A 23,137-nucleotide genomic window follows, 5' to 3' on the forward strand; every position below is an offset into this window, starting at 1 on the left:
TATAAATTTATTTTATAATCTTAAATTATTATGATAAAATAACATTTTTATATTATAAATTAGACGGTTATTTTAGATGACATATTTCATCTGTATAATGCATTTCAATAGCGTCAAAATGCATATTTCTTCTGTATAATGCATTTCATTAAGTGCGCATTGGGAACCAGTAGAAAACCTTTGCTGAAACTTCATTTCTAAGGCGTTGGTTTCTGTAAGTTTGTAAACAATGCAGCATTGATAGATTGTATAATCCATGGCCCCTGTGCACAGCAATTCCAGCGGAAGAAATCATGTGCGTAGTGCGCACGCTGCTCATATCGGTCTTCACAATCATATAGTGGGTGGTGGAATTGCATACAAACGTGGATTGATCTTTATGCGGTATACCCATTGCAAACCATAAACAACCTGTAAATGCAAATCGGTAGAAAACCAAATAGGAGTGGGTTTTGTTCTCTTTGGTTTATTGACACCACAAAGACGGGAATTTGTAAAAAAATATTAAAAAATTAGATTGTTTAAGTGGTTGAAAGGTTTTTTTAATAGTGAAAAATCTTAAATTTTAACAGCTCAAATATTTCTATCAAATTTTATCATAATCTTAATGGAATTTCCATTATTTTCAACACCCTAATTCACAAAACGTAAATTTTGACCACTCATTTCAACCCACCATAATACACAAAATGTGTTTAAACACTGCTAGAAAGATACATCTAACTAACTTTTTCATATTCCTAAAATATATAGAGTGGGCAGAAAATTTGAAGGCTAACATGAGACGGCCTTTCAAATTTCTGGTTACAACTATATGTCCATATGCATGGAACACATTGACAGAAAAAAGACTGCAACTATATCTAAATGCATATAAGAACAGAAAAAAGACGGACTATCTAAAAACTAAGCACAACACAGCTAGATTTAGTGCACTTTCTCTCCCCAGTGATCATCATGTGATTTTCCTCTTCTGAATCGAAGGAGATGTATATAATTAAACCTTATTTCATTTTACATGAGAAAGTCGTTGGCGGATCTGTAAGTCCCTGCCATTTCTGAAGCAGCTTTTGGCTTTTTCTGATGTCCACCACTTTAAGGGTCTTCACCGCCTTTATCATATCCATACATTGTCCTTGTAACATCGGACACGAACTCAAGTCCAGATATTGCAACTTTGGAAGCCTATGAAAGTCCTTGCTCAAGTCCTCAAGCTTCTTACACGAACTTAGGTATAGCCATCTCAATGAAGAAAGCTTTGAGATTGATTCCGGTAACTTCCGTAGCTTGGGGCACTTACTAATAACGAGGGTTGACATCTGATTTAAGTCACCCAAATCTGTGGGTAATTCTTCGAAACCGTCACAATCAATTATTTTCAACTCTCGCAGACATTTAAGGGAAGAAAACCCTTCGGGGAGTATTGTCAAGTGTTTAAATTCGAACAATTTCAGGACTCTCAAATTTTGGAGGCCGTGAAGACGCAGTGAACAGCTTCTGAATTTATCGGAATACAACTTTCCTTTCAATTTTAATCGTTTCATTGTGGACGGCATCTGCAACAGTGGAAGGTTGGAATGTTCAAAAAGGACACTTAGGGCTATCCCCCAGGGATTAAAAAAAAAGGACCCTCAGGAAGGGCGGTTCTTATTTCGTATCTTATAGGATAGTAAATGCTCCTGACATGGGGTTGATATAACACCATATAACAAGTCACAGGGTGATGAGAGAGAACGCGCCGCAACATAGTCCGTGCAGCATAGTAAATGCCCCTGACATGACATGGGACTGATATAACACCATATAACAGGCCGCTGGGTGATGAGAGAGAAAAGAACGCACATGTTATATTATGTTATAGTGTTATATCAGCCCATGTGAGGGGCATTTACTATCTTATCAGATACGAAATAGAAACCGCCCTCACAAAGTTACCCATTTATTGTTTAAAAATGATCAAAAGAAAATTAAAATATGAAACCAACTTGCCTCTGATAAATTCAAATCCTCCGGTTTCTGAGGTGAGTAACTTAAGTAAGTCAGCTTTTTAAATGCTGACACATTAGATGGAAGAGGGTTCACGCCTGCATCCAAGTATATCAACTCGAGGAAATTTTTATTATAATCGCCTTCCACTTTTAAATTCTGCAATGCAAGAATTTTTAAAGACCTCGCTACTTGATCTAGTTTTTTGGCCGGTATAGGCTCCCGGCCTCGGTTTGTTGTGAACCAGAGACCTTTTATGCCCTGCATGGCTACCATTAGTGAACATTCATTTTATAGTTAAGAAGGAAATATAGATAATAAATCCATTATGTAGTTTATGAACTAATTATGTACCTTCCCATCTAACTGTGAAATTTCATTTGCATCCATGATCCTCGATCCCTTTGACCTCTGAAGACCTATTCTCAAGATGACGCCGTGGATGGTTACTGTAGAGTTGCGGTCTTTAGTCAAGAGCCCCCTCTTTTGTAGCATGTCCAGTATAGAAATTCCCACAATATCCTCCACTGCCTCCCAGTAACATCCATCATTGAAAAATGAGCAGATATCCAGAAATGGATCTTTTAAATCGTCTGGCAGATGTTTGTATGCGATGTCTAGTCTATCGAATATTTCACCACCCCAATTTTCACGCTCATCTCTGAATATGCCCCAAGCTCTCTGCTTGTCCTCTTCTGCTCCAACAAATTGTCCTATTACTCTCAATATTAACGGAACTCCGCCAGATGTTTGTACTATGTCATCCACTAGCCTCTTATCTAACTTTTGTGTATCCATATGCTTTTTTAGAATTTTCTCTGCTTGTGAAGAGGAACTAGGCAGCACCTCATGGAATTTACACGACATGTTGCGTCCTAAAACAGTACTAATACCTTTGTCATGTGCAGTGATGAGTAACCTCAGTTTCTTTGCCTGGTCCAAAGTGGACCGTAAGGGCAAAAGTTGGTCAAGACGTTCCTTATTCAAAACATTGTCGATACATAGGAAAACAGACTTTTTCTTTAAGATATTTCCAATTTGTCGCTGTCCATCCTCAAAGGTGCTGATATGTGCTGATCTCTGGTCATCATGATCCACTAGATAATCTCTAATGGTTTTTTGCAAGGTTGTGATAGTAGACAATGATGACTCTTTATCCTCACAGAGTCTGATTTTGGAATATTTACAAATATTTGTGGAAGTATAGTTCTGTTGGAAAATTGTTGAAAAGACAGCATCAGCCAAAGTAGTTTTACCCATTCCAGGAATGCCATGCACGATAACTGCTACTGTCTTCGTTTCACTTTTCCATTCAAGGAGTTCAATAACTTTGTTCAATTGCACATCAATGCCGACTGCAATAATATCAATGCATTTAAAAATCACATCATATAAGATCTAGATATTTGGAGAAAACAATTACTTAATTTCACTAAATATGATTATGATGATTGGCAAGAGCTAACCAGCCTATTATAGGCGATTCCTATTTGTTACCCTATAGGAATTTTAATGCGGCCTGACATGGGGTCGCATTAAGGCGATACAACACCCCGTTAAGTGATTTTTCTCTCTCATCACTTAGCGACGTGTTGTATCGCCTTAATGCGGCCCCATGTCAGGCCGCATTAAAATTCCTATAGGGTAAGAAATAGGAATTTCCGCCTACCATAGGGCATTAAATGCCCGGTTATATGCAGGCTGGATAACCCGATAACACTCCCCTGCGGAGACTAGATAAATAAGAAATGGGTATGCGCGTAGACTAGATAAATAAGAAAAGAAATGGGTGTGCGCGTAGACTAGATAAATAAGAAATAGATGTGCACGTGTTATCGGGTTATCCAGCCTGCATATAACTGAGCATTTAATGCCCTATGACAAGCTGGTTAGCTCCAGCCTGATTATGATAGCTTACCCGCGTGGTAGGGATAGAGATCTTGCATCATATCTTGCATATCCTGAGGCCATCTGACACGTTTTCTATCGGCCAGGTACTTTACGTCTTTTAGAGTTTCAGCAGACAATTCCCCCTTTAGTTGATTGTAAGCACGAACCACTTCTCCTTTAAGCTTAGCCAACTGATCCTTGTTTGCTGACGCTTTGAATAACCTGTAAGTTAATTACTTGAAATCTTATCTCTCTTTGAACAATCTGCTTTGATAATGTTATCCTGGTGTATATATATATATATAAAGTAGATGCCATCCATGTAGCAAGTGGGAGATATGAAATATTTAGAATATACTCACCTGGAAATCATGGAAGACTCCAGGATAGTACAACACAAAATGGAGCCGTGCAGGATGAGTTGTCTCGATTCTTGGATTATCCCCGCCATTCCTTTATTTGGTCGAGAGAATTTACTTTTCAGGCTAATCACAAATTTGGCCAACATGTTTATTTCTTTTATAACTTCCAAGCACTCATCACGATTCTGAGAAACCGCATCAAATCTTCGCAAAACGTGTGCGATAATTAGAAGACCGGCAAAATACGACGGTTGTGAGTTCCCGAGTATTTCCAAGAGCTGAATAGCCATTGTCCTTATTTGACCAATTTCAGGAAGCTTGTGAGGCCATTTCTAGACACCGCACCGTTTAAAGAATATACATAAAGTTAGTAATATTTCACACGAACTTATCCATCCTAGCCAGTAAGAAAATATTTGAAAGTGAGTAATTTTAGTGGAGCTGTAATACGCACCCAGCTAGACTTTGGAGCCAAAGGCGTCATCCTCTCGGAGAAGGACTTATTAATTTTCAAGACCAATGAATTTGGATTGGCATCAGGCTTTTGTGGATTCTGGAATATAAATGAACGGAACATCGACTCTCGAACGTTAGAGTTAGAAAGAATAGGATCAGAAATTAAATCACAAGTAGTTAACAAATATATATAGCTGGAAATACCTTTATGCGTTGTATCTGCTGCGATATGTGCTCGATTTGGCCATCCAGAAACTCAACCGTAATTTCTTTGACACCTGCTTCAGACATAGCCTTTTCCAATATTCTCTTAATGAGACTGGGAAGGGAATCCTCTTCGGTCCGAGCGGCACAATCGTTGGTATTATCAACAATAGAAGGCGGCTGGGGAGCCTTATTTCCATCTTTACCCTTACCCTTAGCAGGAGGGTGTCCACTCGTAGAAGGCGGCTGGGGAGCCTTATTGTCATCTTTAGTAGAAGGCTGGGAGCCTTATTTCCATCTTTACCCTTGCTCTTAACAGGAGGGTGTCCATTCGTAGAGGGCGGCTGGGGAGCCTTAGTTCCATCTTTACCCTTACCCTTAACAGGAGGGAGTCCACTCTAGAGGGCGGCTGGGGAGCCTTATTGTCATCTTTAGTAGAAGAAGGCTTGGGAGCCTTATTTCCATCTTTACCCTTACCCTTAACAAGAGGGTGTCCACTCGTAGAAGGCTGCTGGGGAGCCTTATTGTCATCTTTAGTAGAAGAAGGCTGGGAAGCCTTATTTCCATCTTTGCCCTTACCCTTAGCAGGAGGGTGTCCACTCGTAGAAGGCGGTTGGGGAGCCTTATTGTCATCTTTAGTAGAAGGCGGCTGGGGAGCCTTATTTCCATCTTTACCCTTACCCTTACCAGGAGGGTGTCCACTCGTAGAAGGTGGCTGGGGAGCCTTATTGTCATCTTTAGTAGAAGGCTGCTGGGGAGCCTTATTTCCATCTTTACCCTTACCCTTAACAGGAGGATGTCCACTCGTAGAAGGCGGCTGGGGAGCCTTGTTGTCATCTTTAGTAGAAGGCAGCTGGGGAGCCTTATTTCCATCTTTACCCTTACCCTTAACAGGAGGGTGTCCACTCGTAGAAGAAGGCTGGGGAGCCTTATTGTCATCTTTACCCTTAGAAGGCTGGGGAGCCTTAGTGTCATCTTTACCCTTATGTCCACTGGCAGAACGAGCTTTGTCTTCACGATTGCCCCGCCCAGCTGAAGAGCTTTCTGCCTTTGATGCTGACGAAGTCTTATCCATTGATGTGCTGTGGTCTGCTCAGTTTCTCAAATTATAAACTCCACTTGAATGATATAATGGCTCTAGATTATATAACACCAACAACTCCTCATGGGAGCTGAAAGGCGATTTCCTCCTCAGATTCCTAAGAACTTTCCTGTGTATCTGCCAGCTTAATGGGTTAAAAGGATCTCAGATTTGTTTTCAAATATTTTCTATACCAGATCAAAATATATACCCTCACTCAGACTCTTTAGATCACATTAATACCGTGTTATTCAACTTAAAAGAACAGAGTCGGTGGGCTTTCTTAGCTGCACAACTCCATGCCTATCACATAATTTTGTTTCAAAGGTCAAAAGTTTTCTTAAGAAAAATATTAGTAATTAGATTTACGCTCTCATCCAAATGAGTCAAAAGTTTTCTTAAGAAAAATATTAGTAATTAGATTTACGCTCTCATCCAAATGAGTCAAAAGTTTTCTTAAAAAAAATATTAGTAATTAGATTTACGCTCTCATCCAAATGAGTCAAAAGTTTTTAAGTCAGTAGATCTTTTTTTAATATTAACGTGAAAATCTATTCTAAATATGCCATCTCCATAGAAAAATACAAAATCTTATCTAACGTTTTCCATATTAAGTTCCCTTTGATATTCACACACAGATCCCAGGTCAAAATATATATGCCATCTCAATAGAAAAATACAAAATCTTACCTAACCTTTTTAATATGAAGTTCCCTTTTATATTCACACACACATACCATCACTGAGATTCTGTAGATCTATTCAACTTTAAAAAACAAAGTCGGTGGGCTTTCTTAGCTGCACAACTCCATGCCTATAGCATAATTTCATTTTAAACGTCAAAAGTTTTCTTAAGAAAAATGTTGATAATTAGATTTACGCTTTCATCCAAATGGTTCAAAGGGTCAAAAGTTTTTAAGTTAGTGGGTGGGCGCAAAGAGCTAAGAGATCCATGATTTACAAGCGAAGAAATCTATGCATTTTATGTTTTAAGTTTTTGTATTTTATTTATTTTTTATTTTTTTAACAAAATTCAGGATATAGAATGAAAAACTAAAGTTGGAGTAGAGATTATTCTTTTTAGCTAAATAGATTATATTGAAAACATGAATAATAAATGAATGGATTAGAACTCGACACCTATGGAGTAGAACCAAAGTAAAATTGAATTGCTCTGTCTATGACACCTATCAAACAACCCAATCAAATGTGATGACACATGGCAGACAATGAGATTAATATCTCAAGAGCTCCTCCTAATATCAAATGTTACATGTAGAGACACTTACAATGCCTAATTGTTTTTTTTGAAATTCAAATAACATTCTTTCCCTATGGTTTTGTGAAAATATCCACAAGCTAATCTTTCAAACCACAAAAAGCAAGTACTATGTCCCCATCATTGACAAGCTCAGGGAAGAAATGAAAACACGTGTCAATGTGCTTGCTCTTTTTGTGGAAAACATTATTTTTTGATAAAGAAATTGTTGAACTGTTGTCAAGATAAATAGGAGTTTCCTCCTTCTGAACATTTGAAATATCTTTCAATACTCTTATCAAACACACTACTTGACAAGCTGCTGAATTTGTTGCTACATATTCTTCCTTTGCAACAGATATTGAAATGATTGACTATTTCTTGAATGCCCATGAAATCAAATTGGTTCCAAGATGAAAAACATACCCTCAGGTGCTTTTGCGATCATCTAAACTACATGCATAATCGCTATCTGTATAACCTGAAACTGAACAATTTTCAGAATGTGTATAGAACAAACCATAGTGTATCGTCCCTGCAGTATACCTTAAGATCCTTTTTGAAACCTTCCAATGAGAAATTTTTGGTGATTGCATAAACCTGGAGGCAAAACTCGCTGCAAACATGGTATCAGGTGCAGTTGCAGTGAGATACATCAAACTACCATCTAGACTTTTATACAATGTGGGATCAACTGGTGGTGTTATATCTTCTTTGCTTAGTTTGGTGTCTTGAGAAATTGGTGTATTAGCTGGTTTACAATTGGTCATTCTAAACTTTTGGATGATGTTAGTGGCATATTTTTGTTGACCAACAAAAATTCCATTAGCAAATTGGTGAATTTTAATGCCTAAGAAGTATTTCATGACTCCTAGATCAGTCATATCAAACTTTATTTGCATTGCTGCTTTGAAATATTCTAACATCATATTTCCCATATAAAGGAGATCATCTATGTAAAGACATACAATAAGAATTTTACCTTCATGAGTTTTGGTATACAAAGTTGGCTCATGGTTGCTTCTGCAAAATCCACTTTTCATGAGATATGTGTCTATACAACTGTACCAAGCTCCTGGGGCTTGTTTCAAACCATACAAATCTTTTTTCAGTTTGTATACCTTATGCGCATGTCCTAGAACTTCAAAACCAGGAGGCTTCTCTACATAAAATTATTCCTACAATATACCATTAAGGAAGACAAATTTTACATCAAACTAATAGAATTTCCATTTGTGTTGAGTTGATGTGGATAAAATGGTTCTGACAGTGTCTAACCTTGCCACTAGAGAAAAGGTTTCACCATAGTCGACACCAAACTGTTGAGAATCCTTTGGAAACCAACCTTGCCTTATGTTTCTCAATCTCTCATTTTCCATTCAGCTTGGTCTTGTATACAAATTTTACACCAATTCTGGTTTTGTATCTTGGGAGATCAACTAATTCCCAAGTCCGGTTCTTCTCTATGGTAGCAATTTCTTGGTTCATTGCATCAACCCAGTGCTTTTCTTTAATTGCTTCTTCAAAATGGGTTGGTTGAGATGAAAGAAATGAAAACATATTTTGTTGGTCAAACTCATGTTCCTGCTCATATATTTATCTGATGCTTCTTGTTTTCTGACTCTCTTCTGAAGACATTGAATCATTAGTGGATTCACTGCTTGAAGCTGTACCATTTTTAGAATGGTATGGATCTTCTTGAACATGCAATCTTGGTGGCTGTGGTGGATAAAAATTCTAATTTGAAGCTTCATCAATATGACCAGACCACGATTTATTTTCAAAAAGTTTAACATGTCTTCTTAAAACAAACTTCTTGGTAATTGGATTATAAAGCTTGCAGACCTTTGTTATACCACTTGTTATAAATCTAACCCAGAAATACTATAGATCACTTGTTGTAGCTCTGATACCACTTGTTGTAGATCTAACCCAAAGATATTATGATAATAGAAATAACCCAAGAATAACAAGATAGAAATAGATAGAAATTCTTCTTTATTATCAAACCCTTAAGGTAGGGCAACACCATACATTCACTCCTTAAGGAAGGAGAACACTCCACAAGCCATATGCCTGTTCATACAATATTCCTTGACTATCCTGACATGGAGTCTCTAGCCTCTATATAGGCCTCATACATACAATACCATGGGTCATTACCATGGTTTCCTCATACCATCAACTTATACCATGGGCCCATTACCTTATTACTAACTACTTGTGGTCCCTTACATGATATGGGTTAACCACCTTATTTATTACTATGGCCCATCCCATTATTACATTATTACCTTGGGTACCTCCCTTGGTACCCCATATTATCCCCCCTAGGTATATAACACAATGTCTTGTTCATTCTTTCTGCAACTCCATTTTGATGAGGTGTATATGGAGTAGTCTTTTGCCATGCTATACCACACTTCTTACATAATTCTTCAAATTCCTTACTGCAAAACACTCCACCGTTATCTGTCCTCAACACCTTTATCTTCTTCTCTGTCTGGTTTTCCATGAGAGCCTTAAATTCTTTAAACCTGTCAAAGACTTCAGATTTCTTCTTAAGGAAATATATCCATGTATTTCTTGAGAAGTCATCTATAAATGATACATAGTACACAGACTTACCCAGTGATGGAACCTTCACAGGTGCACAAGCTCTAATATCTGTTTCACCCTCTTACCACCAGAGGGGAAACTCACCTGATTCTGCTTCCCATACACACAATTTTCACAGAAATCAAAATCCAGAGATCTATTACTCATACCTTATACCATACCTTTACCATGAAGTATTTGAAGGCCCTTCTCTCCAATATGTCTAAGCCTTTGATGCCACAGCATGGTCTTCTCTCCAGAGACCACTAGATTTTCTGCTCCACTTTCAGGAACCACAAAACTGTTGCACCCATCAACAACCGTGCTACCTTGCAGCTTGTATAGAGTTCCAATCCGAAATCCCCGCATCAATACTAGTGCTTCCTGAACCATCTTGTAGGTATCCTTCTCGAACATTGTTTTTACACCTGCATCATCCAACTTGCTTACAAAAATCAAATTTCTGGCCAATGCAGGAATATGCAGAACACCCGGAAGTGTTCTAACCCTTCCACCTTGTAAATTCAACTTTACTTTTCCGTGACCAATGATTCTAGCCTTCCTATCATCCCCTAAGAAGACATCGCCACCATCGTATTTCTCATACTCGCAGAACCACTCTCTATGGGGAGTGAAGTGAAAGGATGCACCTGAGTCAATAAACCATGCCTCATGATCTACATGTGTACTTGAAGAAGCCAAGTACACATCCCCACCTTCATCTAAGGTGGTTTTTGCCTCTGCAAAAGGAGCATCATCATATCCCTTTCCTTTATCAGGTGCTTTAGATTTACAATCCCTTTTGTAGTGCCCTTCCTTTCCACATTTCTAGCACACCACCTTTATAGGTTTTCCTGGAGATTTATATCTCCCTCTAGATTTAGATCTCCCACTCGATGACTTATTTTTGTTTCTGTTCTGGGACCATCCTTGTACAGACAAGGCATCACCATTCTGGCTCTCCATAGTTTTCTGTCTCATCTCCTCCGTTAGCAAGGATGAGACTATTTCATCAAACTGCAAGGCAGTTGCATTGCTACCTATTGCAATATCCAGACTATCCCACGAATCTGGTAGAGAACACAACAAACTCATGCACTTATCTTCATTTGAAATTTTAATATCAACATATGCTAACTAACTTATCCACCAACAGATCCTCCATCTTGAGTTTCCACAACTCAAAACTCTGACCATTAAATTTCTCGATCTCTATCTTTCCACTGCTTGCCATTTTCTTTCACTACCAGAATCGATCTCGCAGATCTCCCACTAAACAAGGTCTACCACAGGCCCGAGCGAAACCCCTCAACAACAAAGGCGTCCCCTTGAAGCCAAAACAACTCCAATACCAAATGTAGGTTTTAACCCCGTACAAAAATTACCTGCATACGAATTTTAAAACACATAAAATAAACAATGCGAGAGCATAACACATAAAACAAATATACACAGATATTTTCCCCTGGATCCCAAAACCAGGACTACCAGCTTGATTTTTCATTATGTTCCTTTCAATGTTACAATACATATTTATACATGCCAAAGCATCCAATACCATGGACCGAAAACCATCGCGCCCAAAACCATGGACCGAAAACCATCGCGTCCAAAACCATGTGTGAAAATCATGCACAAAACCATAGCTAGGTCCGCCCAACCTAACATAGGGTCCAAAACCAAAATTTTCCGGGGCACTACCTCGAACCCCATAGAGTGGGGTTACCTGCACCACTCAAACCCCCTGTGACCCCCCCGCTACGCAATCGACACAACGAAAGGGGGGGCTCTGCCCCCCCTATAACCCTCCGATTAACTACATGGGCTAGTCGTGGAAAGAATATAACACAACCCAACAATTAATTCTTCTAATGCCTTTAAGCTACTAGCGTAGTTTTGAAGAGTTTTTCCATTATTTACTTCCTTTCGTAGAGAGACTATTTCATCTTCCAATGCTTCTCTTTCCTTGTTGCTTTCCTTTAATTCTTTCCTGAGCGATTCTTCAATTTGTTTGTATTTTTCAACCTTGATTTTAAGATCTAGGACATGTTCCCTTTATTTCTTTAATTCGTCTTCAAGAGTGTTGACATGCTTCTTCTCAGCCTTGAGCTCTTTGATAACCTTGATTACTTCATTTTTAAATTCAACCTCAGCCATCTCTTCTTCTTCGTCTCCTTCTTCATCAAATGCCTCTCACTTATTTAGCTTGGCCAAAAACAATACTCTTTCATTGATTTATTCTTCGTCATCAGTCTATTCATCGAATGAGGAGTTATATTCTTTGGAGAAGAAACTCCTCTTAAACCATTTCTTCTTTCCTTTATTATTGAAATTCCTAAGACCTTTCTTTCCTTTTATAACAACCTCATTTTTGTGAGGACACTTGGCTGCAAAATGCCCAAACTTACCACAATCAAAACATATCAATGGAAGTTTACCTTTGAATTTTCCCGTACCTGTTCTCATATTTTGTGTGAAGTAGGAAAATTATTTATCTGAAAACTCTTCTTCGTCTTCTTCCTCTTCTTCATCTTTACAACTACAAGTTTTCAGAGTCTGCTTGTCCTCACTAGTCTTCTTGGATGCGGAAAATGTTGTTTCTAAGTGAGATGTACCATCCTCTTCTTCAATCCTCATTTCATATGTCATGAGAATTCCATGCAATTCATCTCTTCTAAGATTGGTCAAAGCCGATCTATCTTCCAAGACAAATACCTTCGAGTTGAATCTTGCTAGTAAGGTTTTGATGATCTTTCGGAAAAAAAAATTCATGTCAATGGGTCCTCCCAAAACTTCCAATGTGTTTTTTGTTTCATTGACAAGATGAAAATATGTAGCAACATTTTCATCTTCCTTCATTTTAAGGTGCTCAAATTTTTCCCTGTAAATTTGAAGTTTTGCTTCTTTCACCTTTGAATCACCTACATATATATTTTCAATCTTACTCCATCCCTCTTTAGCGATTTTGCAACTCAATACCTTAAGTTAGACAAATTCGATAAGCCCACTGATAATAAGATATTTAGCCTTTGCATCATATACCATATTTTTCTTACCTTGTTCATCTGAGTTTAGTGTGAAGTCCTTGTCAACGATTTCCCATACTTCGTATCCTTGTGCCAGCAAACAAACCTGTATTCTTCCACTCCAAACTGCATAGTTATTTCCATTGAACAAAGGAACTATATTCTTAGTATATTCAATGATCTCCTTCCAGTTGTTAGACTTCTATCGAAGGAACCATGCTCTGATATCAATTGTTGGAAATACTGAGTGGGGGGTGAATCAGTATTCCTTAGCAAGTAGCATTTTTAAATATTTTCAGAGCATTAGTTAATATTCAATTATTATTGTCGTTTATTAATGTTTATCTAGTAACGATAACAAACAATAAAACACAATATGCACAACAATTTTAGGTGTAAAACCCCCTCTAGGTCAAAAACCACTAAACACTTTTTTGATAAATTCTTTAATCTCCAGCCCCAACTGAAACTAAAGTTACAACTTCCTAGAATTCTCGAAAAGAATTATTCTCCAGCTCCCATTGGAAGGATGCCCCAACATCCTAGACCAACCTACCACCCTGAAGTGTTCACAAGATCCAACTCGTAAGCGACTTCATGCACCTACATAGCACCTCCCTACCACCCTATAATGATCAGGAATGAGACAAGAGTGTGTACTCTCGTACCAGGGACAATGATCCACTATACAATATGATTTACAATGATTTTATTGTACTTCACCAGACACCCAATCACACTATGACCTGCAACCCAACCATGACATCATCCCAACAATGACTCCTATACCTCCCAACAATTCCTCTTCAACTCTAGGCAGGTTGACTCTTTTACAATTTGACAATGATGATCTTTTACAAGATTGACTCTTGACAAGAATTGATGCTTGACTTGACATGGTTTCTTGGATCACTTACAGCTTCTAAGGTACTATCGTTCTTGCTTCAATTAATGGTACTTTGGCGTTGTACATCCTTCTAGTATGTGTCTGAGTTGTCCTAAAGTGTTCTCATTCCGGCACATGCATTAACAAGTAGGACCCAAACAACTAACAAACAATATACTTACACTGTCTTGCAAATACGCATGTCAAAAATGATATTCAAAATTCAAATGCAAACGCTAATTATAACTAACTTGTTGTAGTAGACTTACCCTTGATTGTTGATGTGTGGTCCTTGCTGTAGTGATCCTTGAATGCATACTTTTTCTTGCCTTCTATGAGCTCGATATTGAATCTGTTGTATATATGTAATTTCAGATCTCCAAGGTCTGAAATTTTCTCATGTGGTATTCCTCTGAGTCCTCTTTCTAGCCCCATGGGTCTTATCGAGATTGGATTCTTCAAGAAAGATTTATGCACAATCTCCCATGATGACAGGATTGTAGACTAGTTTAGTAGAGCGAATTTGTATGAAGTTCCACATGTCATTGTTTCGAACTTCAGCCTTGAAAAAATACCAAACAAAATACAATCTATCCTCTTTCTACCACTATTTACAAAATTTGAATGCTCAAAGAGAAAGTTATGATGATTTTCTCAAGGTCACCTATTTGATAAGCAATTTGGGACCTGCAAAAACCCTAACTTCCTCATATTATATCTCTGAAAATATAGCAAACAAAGATCTAAAATTCAATCACAAGGTTCATCAAGATTTAGGCTCAAATTGGTTTAAATTTCAACTTCTGAAGCTTCATAGCAAAAATTTAAATCGAAAATTCTATAATGACATGTCTGAAGCAGCGAAATCCTAGAATCCAAATCTCTAAACTTGCTTCAAAATAGACCTTCAAACTTGATCATAATTTTGTGCCCTAACCAGACCTCAACGAAACCTTAAACTCCCTACAATAGATCCTGCATTAGAAGCTCACGAGGGCCAAAAAATTACATAGGTATTCTCACAATATAGTTCATTGAAAGTGCTTACATGAGGAGGATATGAGGGTCACAATTTATAGAAATGTCTTAGGTTGAGAGGGTCTTCAACAAGTGAACATTGGAGGGAATTTAGGAGATTAAACATTTTTAATTATTAACAATTCAAAATAACAATAGTTATTAATTATCTTAAGCCGTAAGTTAAAAGGAATCTGTTGCTCATATGGTAAGAAATTAGGCTTCAAATTAAGGAGGGATGCCATTTGTGGGTTCCAATAGTATGATGCCCTTTCACATATTTATGGCTTCATTAGACATGATAGATAGCCCTTATGCTCAATGTTCAATGACCACGACCAATGATGAGTGCCATGTCACAACCCCCTGGGGTTTTATCCCACTAACTAGGGTTACTAAATTCAAACACGAATATCTATCAAACTATGAAGAACTATGTGGTGTGCCATATATTAACGAAAACATCTTGATGAGTAGAATCCATCTAGAAGATCCTTGACTTAATATGGAATTATTTTTTAGGTCAAAATGCCCATGAAAGATCGAGGTATCCCCTAGTGCTGCTTGGATTGACATCAATGAAAACCACTAATCAACAATACTAGGGCGTGGCATATCTAATTTGGTAGCACTAGAGCTAATTATCAAGCTTGTAACCTAGGTTTGGTGCTATGTGACCCTAGGTGTCAATCCCTGTGATGTTTTTGAGACCATAAAGATCCTTGTCTAAGCTTATGTGGTTTGTATGAAGCTCAATGAATGACTAAACCACTAGTGTAAACTTCCCATGTGCAAGTATTTCATCAGACTCTAGATTTGGCTCAGGGGTGGAAAATTGCAAGAAAGGTTACCTTGTAATTGGTCTATGGTTTGGTGGAGAGTGGAACTCCCTCTTTCACTTCTCATCCAAATTAACACACATAGATAAGTATACTTGGTTATGCATGTTATAATACAGGCTATCATAACCCTTATGTTTATGATTAATGATTAATATTGTATAATTAATGAAAGAATGTTGATGAGTTCTATGAATGCCTTTGAGCTACTAGCATAGTTTTAAAGAGTTTTTCCATTTTTTACTTCCTTTCGTAGAGATACTATTTCAGCTTCCAATGCTTCTCTTTCCTTGTTTCTTTCCTTTATTTCTTTCCTGAGCGATTCTTCAATTTGTTTGTATTTTTCAACCTTGATTTTAAGATTTAGGGCATGTTCCCTTTATGTCTTTAATTCATCTTCAACAATGTTGACATGCTTCTTCTCGGCCTTGATCTCTTTGATAACCCTGATTACTTCCTTTTGAAATTCAACCTCAGTCATCTTTTCTTCTTCATCAGATATCTCTTTCTTATTGTGCTTGGCCATAAACAATACTCTTTCGTTGATTTCTTTTTCCTCATTATTGCATTCATCGGATGAGGAGCTATCTTCTTTGGAGAAGAAACTCTTCTTAAACCATTTCTTCTTTCCTTTATTGTTGAACTTCCTAGGACCTTTCTTTCCTTTTATAACAACCTCATTTTTGTGAGGACACTTGGCTGCAAAATGCCCAACCTCACCACATTCAAAAAATATCAATGGAATTTAGCCCTTTAATTTTCCCATACTTGTTATCATCTTTCATGTGAAGTAGGAAAATTATTTATCTGAAAATTCTTCTTCATCTTCTTCCTTCTATTCATCTTTACAACTGCAAGTTTTCGCTTTCGAAGTCTGATTTTCCTTACTAGTCTTCTTGGATGCGGAAAATTTTGTTTCTAAGTGATATGTGCCATCCTCTTCTTCAATCCTCATTTCATATGCCATGAGAATTCCATGCAATTCATTTATGCTGAGATTGGTCAGATCTGATCTATCTTCCAAGAGAGATACCTTTGGGTTGAATCTTGCTGGGAAGGTTCTGAGGATCTTTTAGACAAGAATTTTCATGTCGACGGATTCTCCCAAACCTTCCAATGTGTTCGTTGTTTCATCGACAAGCTAAAAATATGCAGCAATATTTTCATCTTCATTTTGAGTTGCTCAAATTTTTCCCTGTAAATTTGAAGATGCCCTCCTATTACCTTTGAGTCACCTGCATATATATTTTCAAGTTTTCCCCATGCCTCTTTAGCAGTTTTGCAACTCAATACCTTAATATAGACAGATTCGATAAACCCATTGATAATAAGATCTTTAGCCTTTGCATCATATACCATATTTTTCTTACCTTGTTCATCTGAGGTCGGTGTGAAGCCCTTGTCAACGATTTCCCATACTTCGTATCCTTGTGCTAGCAAATGAACTTGCATTATTCCACTCCAAAGTGCATAGTTATTTCCATTGAACAAAGGACCTCTATTCTTAGTATATTTCATGATTTCCTTCTAGTTTTTAGACTACTATTGAAAGAACCATGCTCTGATACCAATTTTTGGAAATAATGAGTGGGAGGCTAAGTATTCCTTAGCAATTAGCATTTTTAAATATTTTCAGAGCATTAGTTAATCTTCAATTATTATTAATGTTTATCTAGTAACAACAGTAAACAATAAAACATAGTAGGCACAACAATTTTAGGTGGAAAACCATCGAACGCTTTTTTAATAAATTCTTTAATATTCAGCCCCAACTCAAATGAAAATTACAACTTAAAAAAGCATTCTTCTCTAGCTGCCACTGGAAGGACGCCCCAACACCCTGGTTTCTTTAGTAGTCAACTAAATGGATGCCCCAACATCCTAGACCAACCTACCACCCTGAAGTGTTCATAGGATCCAATCTGTAAGCGACTTCATGCACCTACCTAGCACCTCCCTACCACCTATAATGATCAGAAATGAGACAAGAGTGTGGACTCTCATACGAGTGACAATGATCCAAGATACAATATGATTTACAATGATTTTCGTGTACTTGACCGAACACCCAATCACTATGACTTGCAACCCAAGCATGATAGCATCCCAACAATGACTTCTATACCTCCCAACAATGCCTCTTTAACTCTAGGTAGATTGACTCTTTTACAATAATGACTCTTTTACAATTTTACAATGATGATATTTTACAAGACTGACTCTTGACAAGAATTGATGCTTGACTTCACACGGCTTCTTGGATCACTTGCATCTGCTAAGGTAATATTGTGCTTGCTTCAAGTAATGATACTTTGGCACTGCACGTCCTTCTAGTATGTGTCTGAGTTGTCCTAAATTGTTCTCCTTCCTGCACATGCATTAACAAGCAAGACCCAAACAACTACAAAACAATATACTTATGCTATCTTGCAAAAACGCATGTCATAGATGATATTCAAAACTCAAATGCAAAACTAATTATACATACCTTGTTGTAGAAGACTTACCCTTGACTGTTGATGTGTGGTCCTTGTTGTGGTGATCCTTTAATGCATACTTTTTCTTGCCTTCTAGGAGCTCGATATTGAATCTGTTTTATATATGTAATTTCAGATTTCCAAGGTCTGAAATTTCATCCTATGGTATCCATATGAATCCTATTTCCAATCCCACACGTCTGATCAAGATTGGATTCTTCAAGAAATAGTTATGCCCAATCTCCCACAATGACTTGATTGTAGACTAGTTTAGTAGAGCGAACTTGTACAAAGTGCCACGTGTCACTATTTTGACCTTTGACCTTGAAAATAATACCCAAAAAACTACAATCTGTCCTCCTTCTGTCATTATTTACTAAATTTGAATCCAATGCTTGGAGATAAATTTAAGACAATTTTCTCAAGGTCAGCTATTTGATATCGAATTCAGGAGCCTTCAAAAACCCTAAATTCCTTAGATCATATCTCCCAAAATATAGTGAAACAAGATCTGAAATTTGGTCATGAAGTTCATCAAGATTTTGGCTCAAACAATTTTAATTTCAGCTTCAGAAGCTTCGTAGAAAAAAATTTAAATCGAAAATTCTACGATGACAAGTTTGAAGCAGTGAAATCCTAGAATCCAAAGCTCTAAACGTGCTTCAAAATAGACCTTCAAACTTGATCATGATTTTGTGCCCTAACTAAACCTCAATGAAACCGTAAAATCCTTGCAACAGATCCTATGTTAGAAGCTCATGAGGGCCCAAAAAATTATAGAGGCCTTCTCACAAGATAGTTCGTTGAAAGTGCTTACATGAGGAGGATATGAGGGTCACAATTTATAGAAATGTATTAGGTTGAGAGGGTCTTCAGCAAGTGAACATTGGAGGGAATTTAGGATATTAAACAATTTTAATTATTGACAACTCAAAATAACAATAGTTATTAATTATCTTAAGCCCTATGTTAAAAGGAATCTGCTTCCCATGTGGTACGAAATTAGGCTTCAAATTAAGGAGGGATGCCATTAGTGGGTGCCAATAGCATGATGCCCTTTCACATAGTTATGGCTTCATAAGACATGATAGATAGCCCAATGATGTGTGCCATGTCACAACCCCCTGGGGTTTTATCCCACTAACTGGGGTTACTAACTTCAAACACGAATATCTCTCAAACTATGGATAACTACATGGCATGCTATATATCAACGAAAACGTCTCGATGAGTAGAATCCGTCTAGAAGATACTTGACTCAAGATGGAATAAGTTGTCAAGTCAAAAAGCCCATGCAATATTGGGGTAGACCCTAGTGCTGCTTGGGTTGGCATCAATGGCAACCCCTGATCAACATTACTGGGGCATGGCATAGCTAATTTGGCAGTGCTAGAGTTGATTGTCAATATTGTAACCAAGGTTTGGTGCTACGTTACCCTAGGTGTCAATCCTTGTGATGTTTTTGAGACCATAGAGATCCTCATATAACCCTATGTGGTTTTGATGAAGTTCAATGAATGACTAAACCACTAGTGTAAACTTCCCATGTGAAAGTATTTCATCAGACTCTGGATTTGTCTTAGGAGTGGAAAACTGCAAGAAAGGTTATTGTGTATTTGGGCTATGGTTGGGTGGAGAGTGGAAGTTCCTCTTTCACTTGCCATTAAAATTAACACACATAGATAAGTATACTTGGTTATGCATGTTATACTACTGGATATCATAACCCTTATTATGCTTATGATTAATGATTAATATTGTATAATTAATGAGAGAATGCTCGACTCACTATCTAATCATGGTTGACTAGATATCTTTTATATCCATGGTGATAATGAACTGCTAGAACTATGTTCTTGTTGCCATGTTCATGAATTGTAGGATCAATTATTTGAATTGAGATTGATTTTCTGAGGTTCACTCAGTTAATTTGTTGTTTTATGAGTTCTCAACTATCTTATATGATTATGAATTAGGCAACTCATTTCCATACCCATGATTGTAGGTTATTTTACATGTGATGATTTTAAGTTATACAATTTGTGTTAAATGAATATTTGGTTAGATTTTATAGTCTCTTAGTTTATGAATTATATGATGAATTATATGTGTCCATTCATACTTATATGTATTTGTGACATCTCGATATTTACTGTTCAAAGCTTGGTTTGTAGCTTTCTTGTGAAATATGGTCTTTGAAGCCATCTCTATCATTTGCTAGGAATTTGTAAAAGAAAAGTTGGGTCGGTATCTTTGAGCTCTTCCAGACATAGTTTAGTATCTCTAAAGGTATGGTTCTTAGGACTTGGCCATCACCTTGAGAAACATGGAGTTTTGGGCAGTTTCCCATAGTATTATGGGACCTTTATAATTCCCCAAACTTTCATTGTATTTCCCTTTTTGAAAAGCTTCAACATAAATATGGGTCTCTTCCAGACCATATTGACCGTTTCTAGTAGATCACATCTAGGACTAGATCTCCTTCTCAATTTCCTCTGTATGTAGGTAGATTACCTTCTCAAGTGTAGTTTGTATCTGGGTCGGATACCTTTCTCCATGCATGAACTGCATCTGGGAATTTGGTTCGTCAAGTTAGTAATCCCTTACAATTGGTCCAAACTCTATTGGTCCATGTTTTGCATTTAATTTAGGGGTTGGGACATTTAGGGGTGGAAAGGGTTGTCCAACCCCCAAGAAACTAGATATCCTTAATCTTGGATAACTTCCTTTTTCCCTGTTGTGTGGGAACAACCTCGCATAGGACCCATAATCGAGACTAGAGTTTGTGGTTAGTGCATAGCATCTGGAGAATCTGAGATTTGGGATGGTGAGTGGTGCACACCTTGTGCAGTGTCAGATTCCTGCGAAGCAATATCTCACTAGATGTAATTGAGTGATTCATAGGTCAGAGGGTCCGCAATGTGTCAATAATGGATAATTTATTAACATCCTGGATTGGTTTAGAACCAAATATAATAGGAAAATGCATCCAAACATAATAGGGAAGTGTAAGGTGGGGCCCTCACAAAATTTGATGTGCTTGGTGCCACGGGGATCTGATAGGGACCATGTGGATGCCACATAAGAAACACATGATGATGTGGACCCATGCTTTGATGATATGGTAGTGCCACACATGAATGCCACATGGTAGTATTGTGATGACGTAGATACGTGTCATGCTAATGTTGAAGTGTTGCATGGATTCCACGTGGCAGCTCAATGTTGATGTGGCCTAATATGATTGGATAAACTTCAAATGGGCATAACTTTCAATCCAAGAATCAGATCAAGATAAAATTTATATCACCATAAATATCTCCATGAGTTGAATGTAATGGCTGCATTTGCTTTGAGTTTTGACAACATTGAAAAAAGAGGATTTTTGCAACCCCATCTTTATAATAGACCATGGAGATCAAGTTAAATCCTAAGAAACACTTCACATAGCCAGAGATAGTGCAAGGGCTGGAAGGGAGTGTTACACATACAAGTCTAAAAGAATAGATAGAAGAAAGAAGAATTTGTGTGAGGTCAACTTGAGGGATACATCTCTAGCCAAGCATAGGATGGCATAGGTCTTCTCAATAACTAATTGGTAGATACATTAAGACATTGCAAACATGCCTTAGGAACGTATTTGTATTGTTTTCCAATTAAATATGTGAATAGTTCACCCTAGCTATAGGATTTGTTTTATCTGCAATAAAAATAGAAACTCCACAATTGAGAATTATTTGAATTTTTATCTCTAGGGTTTCTTTTCTTACTTTTCTAGTTATGTTTAGGTTTTTAATTGAGTTTTCACTTTGATTACCATACTTCTAGTATGGAAGATTAATTTTCAAGGTTTTTATTTTAAGGTGTTCTAGGTGTTTTCTACCCATAACTTAGTTTATGCACATGTTGATCTTGGAGAAAGAGCATAGGTATAGGTTGCTAGACGAGGAACTATGTACATGCCTTGAGTCTTGAATTTTCACATTACTATGCCATGCATCCCTTCCATTTTCATTGTTTCTTTCTCTTAGAGTTAGGTTATGCATATAAGAATTTTTTTCCTTGTGAATAAGTGTTTTCTTTCATTTAAAAGACAAACATTTGAAAACAAAAAAAGGTAGATCGTAGAAAGATGAGTAGATCTTTGGAAGAAATCTTTTGAATGGGAATGATGGCCTGTACTAGGGTTTATCTGCTCCCTACAGTTGAGGAGATCACCAACTCATCGATCGAATCTGGGGTTGCATCTCTCGACCACAGCATTGGAGGACAACTCCTAATCCATTGTTCTGTGTCGGACGGGAATCGGGATAGACTTCTTTGGGGTCTCTCTTCGATCATATTTGAAAATCATTTCTGAATCTCCTACCAACTACGAGGGAGATGGGAGTCTTTGTCTTCTTCTTTTTTTGGGTTTGGGAGTTATGAAAAAAAAATTGGGGGTGCACAAGATGTTCGATGCTGAGCCCAGAATCGCCCATGCCCTGTGGGAAGGACGGAATGCCTGTCGAATGGTATGCAGGTACAAGCCAGATCCGAATTCGCATAAGAGGTTGGAAGGTATAGATATGGAGCCCTCTTCGACTGTGTCTCTCGTCACATAAGAACTGCCAAAATTACTCAATCGATGGACCGAAATCAACACATCGATCTCCATCACCGAGGTGGTGTATACAATAAATCGTAAATCTCCCTTGCCGGATCTAGGATCTTTATCCATATTATGTGCAATGAGTATTACGATGGATCGAGAATGAAACCACGGTTTTTGGATCCATTTTCTTTGTATATACTCTCATACATAATAGATCTCAAAGTATTAGTATCAAGGAACTCGCAGTCGAATATTGTGCCCTCATTTCAGTCTCCGCTACAGGCAATAGAATTGTAATATGGCACCGAACCAGAGCCCGAAACGCATTACTCCCTGGATCAGGAAGAACATAACCTTTTCCAAATTGTTTTAAATATCACTAATGGTGAATCATAATTAGATTGGGTGCAGACTTTTGATAAGGTTTCTCAAATGAAGCAGAATATCATCCAAAATCTGGGCT

General features: G+C 37.5%; 2 protein-coding genes across 3 annotated transcripts; one reads left to right on the plus strand and one right to left on the minus strand.

The window, feature by feature from the left end:
* Positions 1 to 696: 696 nt before the first annotated feature.
* LOC149246987 (TMV resistance protein N-like) lies at positions 697 to 6,025 on the minus strand. Of its 2 annotated transcripts, XM_089458094.1 has the most exons (6): positions 4,899 to 5,041; positions 4,239 to 4,791; positions 3,905 to 4,098; positions 2,341 to 3,341; positions 1,990 to 2,247; positions 700 to 1,556 (listed from the first exon to the last, which is right to left on the minus strand). In XM_089458094.1, the coding sequence occupies exons 2-6, from the start codon at positions 4,526 to 4,528 to the stop codon at positions 1,005 to 1,007; spliced, it is 2,295 nt and encodes a 764-aa protein (XP_089314220.1). In that variant the 5' UTR covers positions 4,529 to 4,791; positions 4,899 to 5,041; the 3' UTR covers positions 700 to 1,004. The 2 variants fall into 2 exon arrangements, with proteins under 2 accessions (XP_089314221.1, XP_089314220.1); XM_089458095.1 differs by lacking the exon at positions 1,990 to 2,247 and having other exon boundaries at positions 697 to 1,556; positions 4,899 to 6,025.
* Positions 4,758 to 6,010, plus strand: LOC149246988 (uncharacterized). Its single transcript, XM_089443026.1, has 3 exons — positions 4,758 to 4,771; positions 4,889 to 5,175; positions 5,241 to 6,010. The coding sequence occupies exons 1-3, from the start codon at positions 4,758 to 4,760 to the stop codon at positions 6,008 to 6,010; spliced, it is 1,071 nt and encodes a 356-aa protein (XP_089299152.1).
* Positions 6,026 to 23,137: the final 17,112 nt, after the last annotated feature.

Source organism: Pinus tabuliformis, chromosome 7 (genome assembly GCF_031772625.1).
Source record: "Pinus tabuliformis cultivar Carrire ecotype Pingquan chromosome 7, CPIR1, whole genome shotgun sequence".
In the NCBI taxonomy this organism is placed as follows: domain Eukaryota; kingdom Viridiplantae; phylum Streptophyta; class Pinopsida; order Pinales; family Pinaceae; genus Pinus; species Pinus tabuliformis.

What these genes read in the sequence shown, in the direction of transcription:
- LOC149246987 (XM_089458094.1), bottom strand. Translation starts at nt 4,528, where the DNA reads ATGGCTATTCAGCTCTTGGAAATACTCGGGAACTCACAACCGTCGTAT. An exon ending in TTTCACAGTTAGATGGGAAG is followed by an intron (nt 2,248 to 2,340) that starts GTACATAATTAG and finishes GTAGCCATGCAG; the next exon opens with GGCATAAAAGGTCTCTGGTT. An exon ending in AGGATTTGAATTTATCAGAG is followed by an intron (nt 1,557 to 1,989) that starts GCAAGTTGGTTT and finishes CCACTGTTGCAG; the next exon opens with ATGCCGTCCACAATGAAACG.
- LOC149246988 (XM_089443026.1), top strand. An exon ending in TATTGTCATCTTTAGTAGAA is followed by an intron (nt 5,176 to 5,240) that starts GGCTGGGAGCCT and finishes TTCGTAGAGGGC; the next exon opens with GGCTGGGGAGCCTTAGTTCC.